This window comes from Exophiala aquamarina (genome assembly GCF_000709125.1).
Source record: "Exophiala aquamarina CBS 119918 chromosome Unknown aczIA-supercont1.4, whole genome shotgun sequence".
NCBI lineage: Eukaryota > Fungi > Ascomycota > Eurotiomycetes > Chaetothyriales > Herpotrichiellaceae > Exophiala > Exophiala aquamarina.
In genome coordinates, this window is record NW_013550584.1 from 2,047,312 (window position 1) to 2,065,621 (window position 18,310).

Consider the following 18,310-nt stretch of genomic DNA (forward strand, 5'->3'; position numbering starts at 1 on the left):
ACCTTCAATCTGCCCGCTGTAAGGATCCAGAGTCCAGAGATCAGTCGGTCCCAGGGGCACAACGTCGACATGGCCATTCAGGATCAAACTCTTGCCACCGGCGGCCTGCTCCCTAGGCTTGTGAACACCCACGACGACAGGAGCCTTGGAGTGAGTCTCACTGATCCTGCCACCGCCGACATGTTTGGCGATCGCCTCCGGATCAATGTCGAACTGCACGGGTCCATACCCTCGCTCGGAGAACTGCTGGAACATAAACTCCTGCACGGCGCGCTCGTCGCCTCGCTGACCCCCGATTCTGACCAGTTTCTGCGTGAACGCGATCTGCTCATCGAAGCCGTCCGAGACGGACTTCGTGATCGAGTCGGTCAGCTCCTGCGAGAGTTCAGGCATGGCTGGGCTTTGCTTGACCGTAATCTGAGGCTGAAATCTTCAGATTCTTATGTCTCGTGCTCACACTCGTTGAATGTCCAAAGTTCCAGGTGGTCCGTGAATGACCTGTGTTAAGTCAGATGAGACTGATACGTCTGATATCAATACTCTCGACTCATAAAAGAAATCCCAGACTCCAAGAACAATCGCTCCTTTCTTTAAGTGCGTTTGGATCCGCCCACAGTGCATGCATCAATCAAGCTCGGAACGTTGTCACACACCCCAATCATAACAACTTGCGCCATGGAGGCCAGGCACATTCTCCGCATTGCCATCCAGATCCGCTCCACGAATGCCTCTTTTCGCCGCCCGCTACATCCGAGGACGGACATCTCCTTATTTTGATGAGTCCAGACAAATTCACCACCGCTGGAGGAGGGCAGACCGAGACCAGCGAAAACAGCATTCCACGGGTTTGGGGATTTGCGATTTGCGGCGGGCCCCTCATGACTACTCGGTCGCTATCATCGAAATGCTATCTCATATCATGCGGCGGACAGTACTTACGAAGATGGCATACACCACCGAACAGCAGAAGATGCCAACACCACTAACTACTCTACCACGTATTGATCGCAAAAGCCAATGTTACTGGCCAGTTGAACAGAGCTAGATTAAACAATATTGTCCGATCCTACCAATGTATGCACACCTAGGTAGATCAATACTCCGTACATGGAGATACATATTGCGCAGGGCCTTCAAGTTTCCGTGACCAGACCTTCTCCCACCGCGTGTACCTTCAGAGGCAAAGGCATCCCACTCCCCCACCTCAAAAAAGGGCCGACTACCTCATCTGTACCTTGTATCACATTCGACGCCTATTCGAGATTCTCGACGTGGACGGAGGATATTCACGCATGAACCTCGGACAATAGTCTACCCTGCCCTGCCCTGCCCTACTGCACAAGCCCAAACCACAGCCCAAACCACAGATGGCCATATCACATCAGATCCCAAGTCTGAGTACCTGCGCACCTCGTCCGAGGTACTGAGCCAGAGCCTGAACACTGTGGCTGAGGGCTGAGGGGCTGGAATCGCCGGACTGATCTGACTTGAACCGGACCGTCAACTCCTTCCAATGCGAAAGGAAAGCAAAAAGAAAAGAGACACTGTAACTAAGCAGGGAGTATCTATTATTAGTTTGTGCGCAAGCCGATCTACCTAATCTTGATCCAAGATGACTATTACGTACGAGGTACAGCCCAGGTACTCCGTACTCTCGTGTATACATAGATATGGATCTGCTGTCAATCGCCCGCCAGCTCGTACCTTTTGCGCATAAATTTGCTATTCTGAGGGTGCACACGAGGTACCTCGCTTATACAAAACCAACTTGTGACACACGCTTCCCTATGGAACCTTAATCACACGCTGCCGAGTTCCAGTTCATAGGCATGTGAGAATGTCGATTCAGAGAGTATGACGAGGTCTATTAAGTAAGCTTTGCCATACACCGCTCATTGGACGAGTAGTCAGCCAGTGATGGAATATCCCACAACGCAGAGAACTCCAATCACTTCGTTGAAAATCACAATACAACAATGCAATGCAGTGATCCCTGTACCAATGATTATCAGATTTCCGTGGGTTCGTTGAGATATTCATGTAAGCTCATTACATCGTCAATCCCCATAAGGAATGGGAGATGATATAGTTTGTGGTTTTAATCTGTACAAAAAACTTTCCCCAGCAACCGTCTCTTTCGCAGCCCAGGAGGAGCAGGAAAAGAAAGGTTGGCGAGAGAGAGTCTGCCCATGTGGCATCATGCCAACATATACCCCTTCTGTATACCTGAACCAGGTATCTGAATCTGGTTCTGTCGACCGTAAAGGGGTTATTCACTCCCCGTCTGTATCCACCCCAATGCAATCAGCCACTCTGGTATAGATCCATCACCTACATTTCCTCCGCATCCAAGCCCGATACTTCCCTTGACCGTACTGTTCCTCCACAGAATATTTCCCACGCATGAACCAGGCCCCTGTCAAAATAAAGTAGATAAAAACACACGGAAAGCAAATATGGATGTCGTCTTTGAGATGGACATCTATGTGAGGTTGAATGAGGAAAGATACTGGCTTGCTAAAAAGAGAGGACAAGATCATGAGAGATCTAAGGAGTAAAGAGAGAATGCCGGCTATCAATAGACCGAGGGTCTTCTCGCTCGGAATGGCTCGGGGAAACGAGATCTGTAATCAACATCAGGGGCGTCCCTAGGATAGTTCGCATATTTGGTGGTTGAAGCATCCCTACGAGGTGCCATGTTAATCTTTTCCGCCGGGTAGGGTCTGGTATATCGATCTTCAGGTGATATTTCATTGAACAGTTTTTCGCGACCACTGTCGTGACGGGAAAGCGGAGGTGTGTCACGTGGAGAGCGTGGTGAAGCTCTGCTGTCAGTGTGGTGTCCAGAATCACCGCGTCGAATAGGTGGGATTCCACCGGCCAGATTTTCCATCATGGCTGCTCCCCGAGAAGATTTCGCACGAGAAGTGGTATCAACCTTGGGGCGCTCAGGCTTATCCCGGCTCCGACGATCTGTTTCGCGTGTATAGGCGTCTCGAGATAGCGGCTCAGGGCTGTGGTAGCGCGGGTAGCGATCTTCTTCCGGGTAGATCTTGGTGACTCTAGGAGCGCGAATACCTTCGTCATCAACGATCTCTGGGTCGACATGATATTTCGTCGAGGTAGTATTGGAGGCGTAGCGACCTTTGGAGGTCCGCGGTGGACTTTGCTCTCTCATCTCTGGGGTTTGAGGACTAGAGCTACTACTATAGCTTGAGTCATGCACTTCTCCGTGCTTCAGGTTGGAACCTTTTGAAGGAGCTGAGTCCTTCTTGGAGCTCGACCTGGGCATAGGAGTTGTGTGAGAACGTGATAGAGGTGGGATCACCTTTCGGTGTTCCCGCTCTCTCTCATGTTCACGATCTTTGTCTCGGCCACGATCACGTTCTCGTTCACGATCACGGGAGACCCCGACGGTCGATCTTGCGGGAGTCCGTTCTTCGATATGAGCTCGCAGATTGTTGGGTGAGGAAGTAGACTTAGTAAAAGTTGGAGTAAAGTAGTCGTCCTGGGTTCGACGGCCCTTGGACGAATTGGGTCGCCTTTCGTTATCGCTACCACTTTTTCGACCTTTGGGGTCACCGCCCGCCCAGTACTGGTACGCATCGGAACCAGATCTATCCAGGCTCGGACGGTTGGAGGCTTTGCTGATATACGCCTTGACGTCATCGTGGTGTTTCTCCCACTTGCCGTCAAAACTCTCCTCGTCCAGATCACGAGGCTTCTCTGTTTTAGATGTTCGAGGATAATCGGATGTCGTCTTAGAACGAGAAGAAGGTCTCATAGAGGGTCGAACTTCGGTGTGATCAGAGTCACTGGAATAATCACCCACATATGCCGTTCTTCGTGTCTGGACCTTTTCAGTCCGTTCCCGCTTCTTTTCCCGGTCGGATTTTCTCTCTTCCGCCCTACTGGATTTTGATTTCTCTGCAGCCTGTGTTCGCAGCTTGGATGCAAATTGTGCCGCAAGACCGGCAGTGGCGAAGGTGCTTGCTGCTTTGGACCTCTTCTCGCTCTTGGGGGCAGGAGCACGCTTTTCGTATTCGGGATATTTGCGGGAGGTTGTTCTAGAGGGCTCATCGTAGGAGTATGGCTCGTCGTAGGAAGGGACATTTCTAGGATGTCGAACTTCTTCGAAGAAATTTCCATCCTCTCGATATTCACGGGTGTTGGTTGCATGAGCAGCGTGTGAAGCAGGAGCAGGAGCGGCCGTTCTCGTATTGTAGTTAGCTGTTGAGGCTGCGCGTTGTGGCGGATCTCTCGTCATCGCTTCCTTGCGAAGTTCTGCTAACCGGACCCGATCATCATAGCGCTGCCTCTTCTCAGCATCTCCTAGGAGCTCCCAGGCTCGTTGGATTTTCTGGAATTCATCCTTGCCCTTCTCTCGCAAGGCCTCATCTTTTATCCGATCTGGATGGTGGAGGAGAGCCAACTTCCGATAGGAGGATCGAATGGCTGAAAATTCGGCATCTTTGGCCACTCCCAGGGCAGCATAGGGATCCGGAGGGAGAGGCGACGACATTGTTCGGCACTAAATACAGGCAGGCAGGAAAAAAGGACGAGCAATTGATAGAAGAGCAGTCGTGTTTTGTACAAAGCGGTCAACAGAGGGTCGTGGCGGACATGGTGTGCCAGCTGTCTAGAGGTGAGGTGGTGGGTAGTATTGGTCGGTCTGGCCTGATGGGTCGGTCTGTCGGTGGGTGGTTGGTATTTGGCCCGTGAGGAAAACAAAGGATGGTGTTTGTGGTTTAAATTAGGTCACCAATGTACAAATAGGTGCAGAAGAAATACAGAAGTCGAAAGTCAGGTAGGAAGGAGTCAAAGAAGTGTTGTTGAGAAGTGCAAGCTTGCTGGAGGCGGTTTGCAGCAGCGTTAAGGAAGCCGCTGACGAAATGAATGAGAAGTAAAGGTGGAGAGGGAAGAGTAGGAATGAGGATAGTATAATCGTGACTGTCCGTGTCGGTGCAAATGCAGGTGCCAGAGGAACGCCGTATGCCGTATAGCAGGGCAATGGTGAATGGGTGAGTGGGTGGGTGGGTGAGTGAGTGAGGAACACGACCCGGGAGGCTTGGGGGAGAGCCAAGCCAAGTCACCACAGTTGGCCTGGCTTTAACCAGATGTTTCCCCTGTCAACCGTCGATTATAGGCTCTGCGCTCCGATCCCAGTCGCTTATGTAACTGGTTCTGCGGCAATTTCTGATGATCGGATGCTGGACGGTGCTTGCTGTTTGCTTTCTTTTTCGTGGCGGGTTTGCGGCACCACAAGGTCCAATGCAACAGTTTGACAACAGTGACTGAAGGAGAGTCTGGAGATGCCTGAAGGGGGCAATTAAGCACTGGATATCATCAGGTTTGCCTGGTAGGTAGTGACTCCGTCGCCGATATGGGATTCGCGGTGAGCACAAAGTGGAGAAGAAGGGGGCAAAAATGGATCAAATGCTTTGGCTGCTAAGTGATACTAAGTAGCAGTGGTCAATAGTAGTATCAGCTGTAGACTCGTAGCCAGGTTCTTGATGAACACTGATCCGGCGTCAGTCGACTCGGCCTGGTCCTTGTTTTCTCTACTACTCATGATATGTACCCATATCCATGGCGCGGCCCCGGGGGCTGTGCTCATACAAATTTACCTGTCAGTTCTTCTCTGAGCGGCGGTGACAGTCAGACTCAGACTGTGGGTACCTAGTTCTAGTAGGCACTGAATATACGGACGTCGCCCCAAGCCTGAGTTGCCCGGGCCTAGGCAGAAGCCCAAGACCAGCATAGTCTGGACGGATGACCGACGACCATTCTTCGGGCGACTGGTCACAGTTCCAGGAGCCGTTAGGGGTGCCTCTCGTTAAGACAAACGCCCGAAGGGTCTGAGGGCGAGGGCCCCGGGCCCCGGGCCTTTGGGGACTAGCCAACTTGAAGGCCAGGTGCTCCTGGTCCCGTTCTCACTACCACTAACTTGTCCTTCCCTAGCCTTCCGTGCCTTGCCTTCTCCCCGTCCCGAAGCGACACCACCAACACGCCACGTTTCGTCGACATCGATTCTGGAGAAAGCCGAGATGTGGTACCACCGCCTCGGTCGATTTGCATGATGGTTGACAGTCGAACAGCGTGATGGGAGATTGTCGAGCGACCTATGCAATATTGTCCAGCGTCTGGGAATACTAATCTATGACGAAGCCATGCTTGGTGGCCATCCAAGTCTTTTCCAGCCATCAGCCGTTGTGTTCTGTGTCATCAGCCCAACCCATCCCGCCTGGGGTTAAAGATAGCACATCTCGCGGTCCCAGCCCAAACCAGTGGATTGCGGTATCGCTGCAGTTCTGGAAGACTACAAGCTGCTTTTTCTTTTGGGTCGCTTCTTTGCACGTACATACGAGTAGTACGGCGATTTCCCTCCCCTCCGTAAACCTCATACCAGTCGAATTGCCTTTCCCCATCTGCTAGCAGGCATGAGGTTCTGACCATCACCTCTCATCATTGGGGTTGAACCGCCCGCCAGGCAATCCTCTCGGCCTAACGAGTTTGAACAGGTCCAATTGTCCATGTTGCCATCAACCTCCTGCAGCCAGCGTGTCACGCTTCACACTCGCATCATCACTGACTGGCTCGTTACCCAACACCTTCTCCGCGATAGCTCCATGCAAGATGGCCCCCGACCTTGCTGGACACCCCATTTTTCGCTTGCTTCCTATTTCACAAGACATGTCCGTCTGACCACTCACCTGAATGGAAACCGGACTGAGGAGCCCACCAAAGTCTGCAATCCACATGGCATTTTCTAAGACTGAGCATTGGGACATGACTTCACGCACCGTCTTGAGATCCACCTGCATTCGATCTAGTCGGTGGGCACAGCCCACTTTGCTCTGTTGCAATGGCCTGCTGAGCGTGGGTCGGGCCCTTTCAGGCAGCACAATGGCCAAACCAGGCACACCAAACTTGATGTGATCAATGGTCACTTCTGGGGTCCATTCACCCACCTCTCGCACAGCTGAATGGTCGATTCGTGCCTGATGCACTAGAGCCAAACCCGAGGACGAGATGATCGCTGTCCACAAAACCGCCGCTTGCCCAACCCAACTCCACAACAGCCAGCCGAGGCGGTCCGCGCCTGTTGGGCCAGAAGCGGCCGTCGAAGAACTCAAAACCTACTGGCCATTGATTGCCCTTCGGCATCCATTGGCGAAGGCAGCTGGATTTTTGCTTTGCGCGGACGTTCGATCGTTAAGGCATAGAATTTGGTTTACAGGCAAACAGACAGTGCATCCAAGCTCATCAGTGACTGTAGGCCGATACGAATAACACAGAGGACAACGAATGGAATCTGAGACGCACAAGGGCCCCTGAATGCAAGAATCTCAATCACCCCGCTTCGAATGCTGCCCAACACCATCGACCGAGTAACCAACACCCGCATCAACTTCACCGCAGCTCCCCCACTAAGGTTCTCGTGGGATATCCTATCTCGATTCTTGGGTAATAGTAGGTTTCCTTCTGGCGCATGTTCTTCCAATCGCTACCAAGGGTCAGAAGGCCTTTACCGCCCTGAACATCCCTGAACATTACTATTTGTCCATTTTCCATCACATGCCCCTCGAGCTCTGCTTAGGGCTATGGGAACTTTGGCATGGCAAGTTCAAATCACATTTCCCCCAGTGCATGCAATGAGATGAGATCATGCTTTATTCTAGTCGTCACGGGAACATTCAACACGAGTCAACGAAGAAAACGACGTCCACTCCACCACACTGCTATTTATTCGTCAACCAGAACCAGTTTAGACAATCGTTTCATATTTTGCCTTGTGTTGGACCCACCACCTGGCTTGGGGAAGAATACAGCACGACCTGTGTCCGCTACGAGATGCTTCTCTGGCATGAGAGACGGGCGCCCAATATCAAAATTCTGTGCCAGGCAACCACACATATTCAACATGGTAGACATCGACCTGTAGTCTCGGTCGTTGGGATAACAGAGCCACGCAATCACGGAGTCCAAGCCATAGCTCGTGCTGTCAAATGCAATCATGCGAGGCGAATCAGCAAGAGGGATATAACGGCTCGCTGAATCACGCTGCTGTCTCCGCCACGGCAGTTGTGGCTGATGCCCCTGCCCGCGAAAGCAAAAGCTGGCGGCAGAGTATCCGTTACTCCTACTCGTACATGGTGAGGTGAGTCCCTCTGCTTTGACCAAAGCAACCGAGACAATCGCCGCAGCTGAATCGAAGTGGCTAAACTCTGGCCTTTTGCAACTGCCTCCTCTTCTTGTAGTACGCCCAAGCAAAAACCACGGGAGCATATTGTAGTACAGCCCGGAGATCTTATCTGTGGCAAACAAAGAGAAAGGCCTTTGCGTGGCGTGTAGCAAGCGATACTACGGACATTCAATCGTTAGCCTATCCACCCCAGGGGTCAACTGACCACCACTATTCTATCGCATTACTATGATTATCGGTTGAAGGCCCGTTTGCTGCGGTGGCATGTTCTGCAGAATGATCTCCGTCGATTTCTCTTCCTTACTGCTAGTACAAGGGTTCTGATTCATGGAACAGGTGAGCTGAGAGTAGTGCCTGACGAGGAGAAGTCAATCCATGACGCACGCTTGTCTGACTGCTCGGGGCAGGTTCAGGAACATGAGATGAGCGCATCTTAGTCCTCGAACACTTCTTCTGTTACGGTATCAGGCAACATTTACAATTAATGACTGCAATCAAATACAAACAGCCTGTTTCACGGAAGCAATGTCAGAGTGAGGCTTATCATATTCGAATACGTCTCCGAAGCGCTCAGCGAGGAACAGTCACCTACGGATCCACAATACGTGTATGTACGAGTACGAACTCAGGAAAGTACCCGTCCCTGCAGAGAGGTCAACTCGTGGGGTCCGTGGTGCAGGGTCTCACGCAAACTGGCATCATCTGGTCGAGCATGCGCCATGTACTCGTACGCTGTCAGGCCAACATCTGCTGCTTCTAGAGAGCGAGTGTGGCTTATCACAGTGGACATGCCGAGGGATGAATCTTCACTCACGATCGACAAGAAAAGGGCGTCTGTCTTGCTATCCGAGGATTGCCACTACTGTGCATTACGAATACTTCTAGTCTCTGCCCATCAGCCACTTGCGCCACAAATCTGCGGCAATAGTTTCTTTTTTATTGCCAACTATCTTTTTCTGTCGATGTGATCTTTGGCGGCAAAATCCAGCGCAACTCAACAGTAACTGGTTACTTTCCTAGGTTACTTAGCGCGGCAAAGACACGGAGACCTTCAGGGAAGATCCGGGACAGGCAACACCGAAAGGGGGTGGCAAATGCTGCCGCTTAATCAACAGTTTTGCTTGTTCGCTCGGTTTGCTCTGGATTGTTTCCATCAATTGCACTACCCACGCCGCACAGAACACGTCCTTCATAATCTTTCATACGATCACGATCACGCATGTCAAAGGGTGGCGCTTGTGAATGATTATTCCTGACAACATCATGCAGGTCGAGGTCATTCAGAGAAGAGGGATGACTCCGACCCAGGTGCCCTTCGCCGTAAGTTCGGATAACTGACTGCGAACACGAGTCGTCGGACATCTCTGCACTATGTTGTGTACCTGAAGACTTTGAGATGGTGTTCAAAGCATCCTGATTCGGTACCTCTGCCGGCAGGTGAGATGCATATGTGTCGGATTCCGTTCTATGTAGCACATGAACAATCCTTCTCCCTTCTGAAGCCGAAGAGGAGCCTCTACCTCCTGCTTGACTTGGAGCGAAAATACAGCTATGTCTGGAAGCGTCCGCAGGGCTGCTTGTGTTCTCCTTCTAGGTTCTTTCTCTTTTGTCTTCACTCAGAACAAGACACCTTGGTAGCTAATTTAGCGTGGTGGCCCTTTCCACCGCGACAGAATGACCGCGGTGGAAGCGGGCCCGTCATTCCTTCACCGAATGCATTAAAATATGTAAGTGTGTTCTCGGATTTCTCTAGAGCGGCACTATGAATGCGAAGCCGGTGCCTTGGAGGAAAGCCAGCAGAAGAGTATCACCGCCTCCCTGGGGCCAGCCGGTCGGACGCTGTGAGACTCTGAGAGCAAAACTCCCCTTGTCCTCGCCCCAGCGCCATGATCTTTTTTATGCCAACACATGAGAGAGGCTCTGTTATTACCGGAAGTTGGAACCGCGTCGAGTAACACGCAAACTCGATCGCACATCAGCACGATCATCTGGGCTGTCGTTGTTGTGCCATGAAAGGACTGCATGTGGTGTTGAACCCCTAGAGTGGAAATCTTGACGCCCTGAAGAGGAGATATTTCATTCCCCTTCCCAAGTGCCTTTCTGGCCAGCTGGCTGTGTGAGACACCGCAGAAAACCCCCCCAAATGTTTGTTCCACGAGCGGCTCCGGCCGGGCGACCTCCAATCTTGGGTGGCTCTCTTCTTGTCTCTTGTCAGACCTGCTAGGCTACAGAACATGACTTGGATAGAACTCTGGGGATTTCCATGCATGACGACGAGCACAAACTTGGATAATGTGCACAACTACATGGTTTATTTCTGCCTTGTTGGATAACTACATGGGTATGGTCTGAATCGATCCTGGACCTTTCGAGGAGTTGGAATTCCGAGTCTCGAGGGAAAAGGGAGTATCGGCTTCACATTATCAAGGAGCACGCAAACGACACATAACCCTGCATCGTCAGATTGGACACGAGCGAGCCGGACTTCCAGATTGGTGAGAAAACGAACGGAGCGGAGGAGATAACAAACGCAAGATATATATCGTGTTGATTTGTTCCATTCATGTTGCGGCGCTATGCTGTATGGCCTTCAAGGGTTACGAAAGCACCAAATGTTGTATTGTATGTCTTTATATTTAAGAAGTCGTCAAATTAAAATCGTGACAGCGCTTCTTCCTTCACCCTCGGTACGCTATGCGATGCAGTGCTGTGCGAGAAAGAAACGACAGGTGAATTCTATAACGCAAAAGTATTTTCCCACCTTGCTCAGGTGTGTACCTAAGGTGATCATTCATTCCTTTATATTGGAAGGTAGCCTTGGGTTCGAGTGCACTTGCTCGAGCGTACGAATGCGTAAGGTGTTGGCTGTTGTGCTTGTATTGAGACGAGGCTGTCAGTCGAAAACGCCAGAGTTTTCGACTGCGGCGCTAATGGCCAGCGATCAACTGCTAGATTCCTCCTTGTGAGCGAGAGCATACTGCCACTTGCCATGTTGAGTAGACTCCGTCGGCTTGACCTATTCTTTTGGGCCACGAGCTGTCTTCACTGGCATTACTGCCGAGCCACAATCTCGGCGCACCCAGTCGATGTGCATCCTGCCGTTTTGCTTGGTACTGTCGATGGGAGATGGTAACGGAATACTGCGTGTGCCGTTTGAGTAGCGTGACTGCGGGGTATCGCGCGGGCTCACGCTGCCGTTCCGGATGATGTATTGTCTGCGAGTGGATGAAGGGGCGGTAGCACCAGTACCGCTGCTGAAGGACGTGGCTGATGACGAATCTGCAAAGGAGCTAGAGTTTAGGTATCCACGTGAAGATATCGCCTCCGTGCTCATGATTGACTCGGTATCACTTGTGATGGTGGATTGAGAAAATGTGGCTTCAGCACTGCTCTTGGCTGGGTTCTGCATCGCACGAGTGACTGCATGGATGTTAGTTCGGAAAACCCCGAGAGTTGCAGGCCCCCAACGTGCAGTATATCCGCGCCAGACGAACTTGATCTCCCGGTCTCGTCTCTTGATGAGTGAATCCAAGTCCGCCTCAAGCGACAGGATCTGTTCAATCACTTCAGGTGTGAAAACTAATCCTGTATTGTTAGTCTCTGCATTTGGAGGTGCGAGGGCTTGGCTAGTGCCAGGGTAATACTCACGAGGTAAGGTCGGTGAGTCAAGGTCGACGTCACCTTGTAGTTCATATAATCTGATTGAAAGGACATCAACCTTGGATTTATATTTATTCAAGACCCGTAGTTCCGCCTCCCGACGAGCGGCTAGATCACACTGACTGCAAGCGCCCTCCAGGATGTAGATTTCGGGAGCCTGTTCGCGCGGACGCACACGGAGATGATATGGAGCATATCTGAGCAAACCCTCTTGATATGTAGCTAGAGTAGGTTGGACATTGAGGGGCCTTGAAGATGGTGGCGATGCATGAGGGCAGGCAGTATAATAGAATTTCTGGCCGTAAGCAGTCTCAGGGTCCGGTAACAGCGACGCCTTTGCTTCTCGAGTATTACTCGTAGCTCGTGGTGTTGCTTCCGTGGCTTTACCGCAAACGGGAGCTTCCGAAATGTGTGGTGAAGGTCTTGGTGGGTCAAGACTGATCTTAGAAACACGAGAGGTAATGTCCGCCGTTTGACCTGGAAGCAGGTTGTCTTCTGGCCCCAACGCTGGATACGCAGGACTACTGAAAGAATCGGTTGTAGATAGCGAGCACTTGCCCCGGTCCTCATGTGAAGCAATACTCTTGGTTAATCCTCCTGGTAATATCTCAGTCGGGTGTTTCTCATGGTTGGTATTCAGATGATTTGGATGAGTCGCCTTGGAGCTCGTCTGTTTGTGTTCACTGCCCAAATTACCCCCAGTGTTGTGTTCATCATCACTGTCGTCCTCGCAACATCTCCAGCTTGTTGGTGGATAGCTAGGTCTTAGTTGGCGGGATTGGAAAGTTTTCCAACTTTTACTCTCTACAGCAGATGCTGGCGAAGTCATGCGTGTCGGAGCACATTCCTGTGCCAATTGGTCGGTGCTGTTCATCTGACGTGCATCCGATCCCAAGAGAGTCACTCGTCGACTGCCGGGGGGTGTCAGCGATGGCTGTACGGAGGTGGCAATCTTAGCCGCCGCTGGTGCTTTATCACTGGCGATTTGAGCTGTCGGCCCTGAAGGCTTAGCATTCGAGATGACCAGAGATCTGGAATGTTCCGAGTTCCGAGTTTGAGTATTCTTCCTTGTCATATTCACGTTTCGAGAGCCAACAGATAGGAAGAGATCCATAGCGGTGTTTAAGGTCCTAGAGGTTTTGGATGGTTAATTCTCAAAGTTGGGTGCCTAGGAATGATATTTGTCGAGTAAGTCGTGACCTCCGACAGACAAAGATTTTGGATTTCAGTAGTTGTCTCATTTCAATGAACCACTCGTCGTCATTGTCGTGCTTGTCACATAGTGCGCGCAAGTGCATTGTTTTTTTGGATTCATTGTCTTCAAGTCCCGAACTTGTCTGAAGGCATATAATCTAGCTGACAGAGTACGGCGAAGTTGTCTGAAATGATGAATCGCCCACCACGCGTTCTGGGACAAGTCGTTGCATTCACAACAACATGGAAAGCTAAACTCCTCAAAGTTTGCGGTGTGGGAATGAATAACGGTCACGTGACCACGTGACCGATGCTCCCCCAACCCTGCCGGGTTTGGTCGGCGATTCCAGTCCCCAGCGTGAACCTCCGGTGAATTGGGACCACTGAGGTTAAAACCTTCTCAATCTTCCTCGACGTCTCCTGTTAGAATGATCCTAAGATTCAAGCGCCAGCGAGCAACTTCATGTTCAAGAGCACTCAACTTTGCTGCAATACTGAGCAAACTGGGATCAGCAGTCTCTACTCGGACTTTCTCACGGACGATGACGTCTTGCCGCCCCCGCCATTCGAATATCTCACCCATTTCATCGTGATTCGGAGGTTTTGGTCCAAGGCCTAAGAGTTTGCTCCTGAGGCTGAAGCCTGAAAGAGAGAAAGCAGACTCGTTGGGGGTACTGGGGGTACCTCCTGGAGAGGTAGGGGCGAGTGTACGAACAGTGAGGACAAGGTGAGCGTCCTGGATGGTGAAATGTAAACTTAGATGTTCACCCAGGGGAGGTTGGAAGGTGTTTTCATCTGGACTGTTTGTCCACCAGTCTGCTCCAGGGACGGGATCAACATCATTTCTCGGTCCAGATCCTTTCAGACACGCTTTCGCTTCACGAAGGTGGTCATGTAGTAGCTTCAATTGACCAGACATGAAGGACGAATCAGTTGACTGCCCAGTCCATCGAGAGACATCAATAATGTCGAGGGCATCATTGACCAGAGATTTGACGGCAAATAGCTGAGGAAGGAGTATGTCCGATGAAGAAGGCGATGCAACAAAAATCAGCCGTGTAGAAGGCGTCGAAGTGGTTGTTCCCCTTGGGGTATTGGGAGGAAGAGTTGTAAGCCTAAGGTGAATGTCCTGAAAGACCACTTAATTATCCCCATCAGATGATAGGAATGTATCAGATTTATCTTACCCCTTTGACAAGTTTTGTGCCTACTCGAGTGACGAAGCCTTTGACACTTTCGGATCTGAGAGAAGATAGGACCAGGGTAGAACCAGGCTCCTTCGGGGCCAGTAAAGCAGCACAATCTTCAAGGCCCTCCTTCAGGGCACCCAAGGATGGCTGAAGGGACTCTAGAAACCATTGAAGCTCGAGCTTCTGAGACCCAGTTAGCTGTGGGGTGACAGGAAGATAATTATCAGGTTGTTTGTTGCACCCTTACCAAGGAGGTGTCTTCGGCCTTTCTGAGCTCATTTGGGGCTATTGGAGGGTATACCCAAGTTGACATAACTGGAATTGGCTATAGCATAGAGTGCCTACATTGACCTATCGTTGAATTGATATTCTGGCAACAATGGAGAAGTGCCTACCTACCTAGGCCGCCTAGGTCGAGGCTAAGAGGTGATGTAATCAGGTGACAATGTTTGCGGCACTGTGGTTGCAAAAACGGATGTTTGGCCGGAGGGACCAGATTGGCGCTATTGGTGCCTAGGCTCGCCGATTAACCATATGAGGCTTAGTCTATGGAGCTAGGAGGTAGCTTGGGTCTAGTGTGGCTGTGAATGACGTGTGTGTTGTTTTTTTGGCAGCTTATTCCACCACAATTGACCTGGGCACGCCTGGGCTGCTTGTTCGCTGTGCCACCCAAATGCCGTGTCTCTTTGGGAACTGGGTTGCATCCCCAACTAAGCTGGAGCTGGATCTCTGCTGATGTCCTCCATTGGCAACCTTGGTTTACATCTCACCTCTCGATCGATTCGTGCAGTCTGGGGACCACACTTCAAAGTTTGGTGCAATTGTGGGTGCCCCAAGGTGACCTCATCCAAGACTTGCTGCTTGCTGCCACGACAGCTCCTCTTCTTCCCAGCTAGAAAGGCACATCTTCTTTTGCTTCCGCTTCACTGCGCCTCTTCCCCTCCATTGACCTCGCTCACCATCCTCGAGTCTTTACGCCTGGTTGCGATCTCGGCCTTGTCGCCCGTCCTTTAAGCATACGACGACCACCGCTTATTTTGACTGCTATCATAAAAAGCGCAATCGCCAACGTCTCCAAGATGGCCGGAAGTGAGTAAATACATGTAGTCTGAACTCACCGTCTTACACCTACTAATAAAGACTTACAGAGGGACTTTTCAGCTTGCTATCCTTGATCCTCGTCGCCGGTGGACTCTTGTTCATGTTCTTTATTCTACTGGCAGGTGCCATCGACCACGCCCCAGTCGATAGGTGGTATCTTTTACAGGCTGATACCTCGTTGATCCCCGGGGCGCCGCCAGTCTCAAGATGGTCGTACTGGAATGTATGTGGCGTTGAGAACGGCCACACGGTCTGTGGTGATGAGGACTACTCAAAGGTCCATCCAGCATATCCGCTAGATCCTACTTCGCACCGGACTTTTGACACAGATGTTGGTGTCCCTCAAGATTTTGTCGACAACCACGGCTTCTACTTCCTCATGACACGGTTCATGTTTGCGTTTATGCTCATCGCTCTTTTCTTCGGGGCCATGTCGCTGTTTACTGGCCTCTTGGCGCTTTGCACCAGGATTGGTAGCTATCTGAGCGGTCTCTTGACCATGGTTGCCTCCTTCTTCCAGGCAATCAACGCTGCATTGATGACTGCTGCCTACCTCAAGGGTAGAAACAATTTCCGGGACAACAACCAAGAATCCAACGTCGGACAGTACGCATTCGGGTTCGAATGGGCGGCCTTTGCTTGCTTCTTTCTTGCGACGATTCTTTTCTGTGTGGGCCCCTCGCGAAAAGATAAGACGACGACGACGTCCGGACGACGCGGTGGGTTCTTCAAGGGTCGAAGGAGCCGGAGTACGAGAAGTCGAGGCAGCTTCGTACATGACAAAGAGTACGGGGCATGACGAATTACATGAATTAATCACCGAAGGAGGGCCCGCCCTTCAAGGTGGAATGGGAAAGGTGTGCCTATTTGCATCTAATCTAATGAGACTGGGAATGCTTAAGGATGCGAAGCTTCAACGCTCCCACTCACTCCATTTTCAGCTAGGCCTCCACCAGTTTTTCGTTCAGTCCGTTTGTGGACCAGTCCTCCAGCTGGCTATTGACGGCGAACTACCACCATAGAGGGGCAGATCTTATTGGATCTCCGAGAAACGAACCTCTGTACAGGGCTTATGTGGTGTTCGGAGTTTGAAACGGACAATCTTATGATTGCATGTGGTTTGCAAATGAATATCAGGGCCGGAAATGGTCTTCTGTTGTTGGTCTTGTCATGACATACATAAAGACAAGTATTCACTGTCTTATCTTAATGTTTGAGCAGTCACATCCTCACATACGAAATGAAAAACATTCAATATGGACCTTGCGCGTCTCCAGTGTGTGTAAAGGATACTCGGAGCTTTCTACTCACGTGATATTGACGGAGACCATCTGGTGCTTACAAGTAACCTCCCTAAGCAGGTGAGACTTCAAGTTCCCACCCGGTCCGTAGAGATAGATACATGGAAAATAATAACCAAGCCAGTCAAGAGAAACGTAAGGAACCACAGTGCTTAATTGAGTGGTGCACAGACTCTAAGATTTCCCATGGCCAATTGATGATCACTCCAAGTCCTCAGATCCTACGTCATGCTGGAGTCTTGGGCCCTCGGGCTACTCATCAGCGCTCGTAGTCCGACCGTGTGTGTAAGGTGCTCCACCAGAGCGATGCTAGCCAAAAGCCAATCCCGACCGTCCCTGATTTTTTACATACATACTCTCGCATGCAACGAACATACTCCGGTTTAGTGAATGAATGCTATGTGACATCCTCCCATTCGATAAACACCAATACACTCCCCAAATCGAACAATGCCTTCTCTAGCCGTGACCCTGTACATACGCGAGAAATGATTGGAGCATTCCGCTATCCCTCCAGCTCGAAGCTATTCGCACGGGAATCTGAAGGAGCTATTACACCAGAGCCAAGGTTAGTTTGTAGCAGGTCGGGTTGCATACTGATTCTTACCTCTGCAGGCTCGTGCAGCATAAACCGCAGCCTGGAACATGGCCAACAGTGCGATGATGGCCATGAGAACTCCAAAGACCAGGGAGACGGTGACTTCGGCTGAAAGCCCCATGGTTGATAGAGGAGCGCCAAATCGAAGAAGAGGGGGACTGGACGTGGTTTGGTTTGGTGGAACCGGCGGTTACAGGGATGGCTGTGGCTGTGGCTGTGGCGAAGGTCAGGCTGAATTCAGTCACGTTCAAATGATTGCCGTTCTCGATTGAGCTTTGAGGTGACTTTGCATTCCACGAGGCTGACGATCGGATAAAGTATCTGGAAGACGCTGTTGAGCTTGCAATCGAGAAAGACGAATTGCAGTAATTTTGGGTGAGCTGGATGGGCAGATATATACTCATCTTCCATCTTTAACGACTTTTGATGAAATGTTGGACTAGACTGGTGACCCTTGTACGCGTACCACGCCCCCCATAGGTCGGGATCGGTCTCTTGGTGGGCGTGCATCCACCCGTCACAAGCCACAATCCTAGGGGCCAAGGACAGCCGGTTTGATCGGTCGTGACCCGGACTTGAACGGACAAGGTGAACGACTTTTGTCTGAAGAAGTATGCCTCCTTGATTGGGCGTGGTATTTGGAACCGCTCTGGAGAGGCTCCCCATGATTTGGTGTGCCCCGGACCTGGCTGAGGCACTGCAACGACCTCGTTTCGGCTTGCAGTAATTACCTCCCTAAGCAGCTTGAGTGCATCTGAATCTCGGAATTCCCATCATCAACCCTCAGATGGAACGAATTCTATTACCCGCAGACATTTATCCGAGATGAAAATGTTGTTGAACTTGCATACAGTATGTTCACAAATTCTTAGGTAGGAAGCACACTTAGTAGTTAGTAGCTAGGCCAGCAGACTTGGTCGTCATGTACTGCTGCTCAGGCCAGTATGTCGATTCTGGTAGTTTTCATTATTACCCAGACGGCCGTCGGCTTTGGCGGATTACCACCACCTAAAGGGCATGTGCAGAGTAGCTGGGAGGTTGCTACTGATTCATCAACGAC

General features: G+C 51.0%; 4 protein-coding genes across 4 annotated transcripts; 1 reads left to right on the forward strand and 3 right to left on the reverse strand.

Annotated features, from left to right (window-relative positions):
* Positions 1-2,575: 2,575 nt before the first annotated feature.
* A1O9_05846 (uncharacterized protein) lies at positions 2,576-4,522 on the reverse strand (the record flags this gene model as incomplete). Its single annotated transcript, XM_013405060.1, has 1 exon — positions 2,576-4,522. The coding sequence occupies one exon, from the start codon at positions 4,520-4,522 to the stop codon at positions 2,576-2,578; it is 1,947 nt and encodes a 648-aa protein (XP_013260514.1).
* Positions 4,523-11,222: 6,700 nt separating this feature from the next.
* Positions 11,223-12,980, reverse strand: A1O9_05847 (uncharacterized protein; the record flags this gene model as incomplete). Its single annotated transcript, XM_013405061.1, has 1 exon — positions 11,223-12,980. The coding sequence occupies one exon, from the start codon at positions 12,978-12,980 to the stop codon at positions 11,223-11,225; it is 1,758 nt and encodes a 585-aa protein (XP_013260515.1).
* A 480-nt stretch (positions 12,981-13,460) lies between these two features.
* On the reverse strand, positions 13,461-14,563 carry A1O9_05848 (uncharacterized protein; the record flags this gene model as incomplete). The annotated part of the gene is made up of 3 exons (XM_013405062.1): positions 13,461-14,189; positions 14,248-14,433; positions 14,492-14,563. The coding sequence occupies 3 exons, from the start codon at positions 14,561-14,563 to the stop codon at positions 13,461-13,463; spliced, it is 987 nt and encodes a 328-aa protein (XP_013260516.1).
* Positions 14,564-15,329: 766 nt separating this feature from the next.
* On the forward strand, positions 15,330-16,150 carry A1O9_05849 (uncharacterized protein; the record flags this gene model as incomplete). The annotated part of the gene is made up of 2 exons (XM_013405063.1): positions 15,330-15,339; positions 15,399-16,150. 2 exons carry the CDS (start codon positions 15,330-15,332, stop codon positions 16,148-16,150), a joined length of 762 nt encoding a protein of 253 aa, XP_013260517.1.
* Between the last annotated feature and the right edge of the window lie 2,160 nt (positions 16,151-18,310).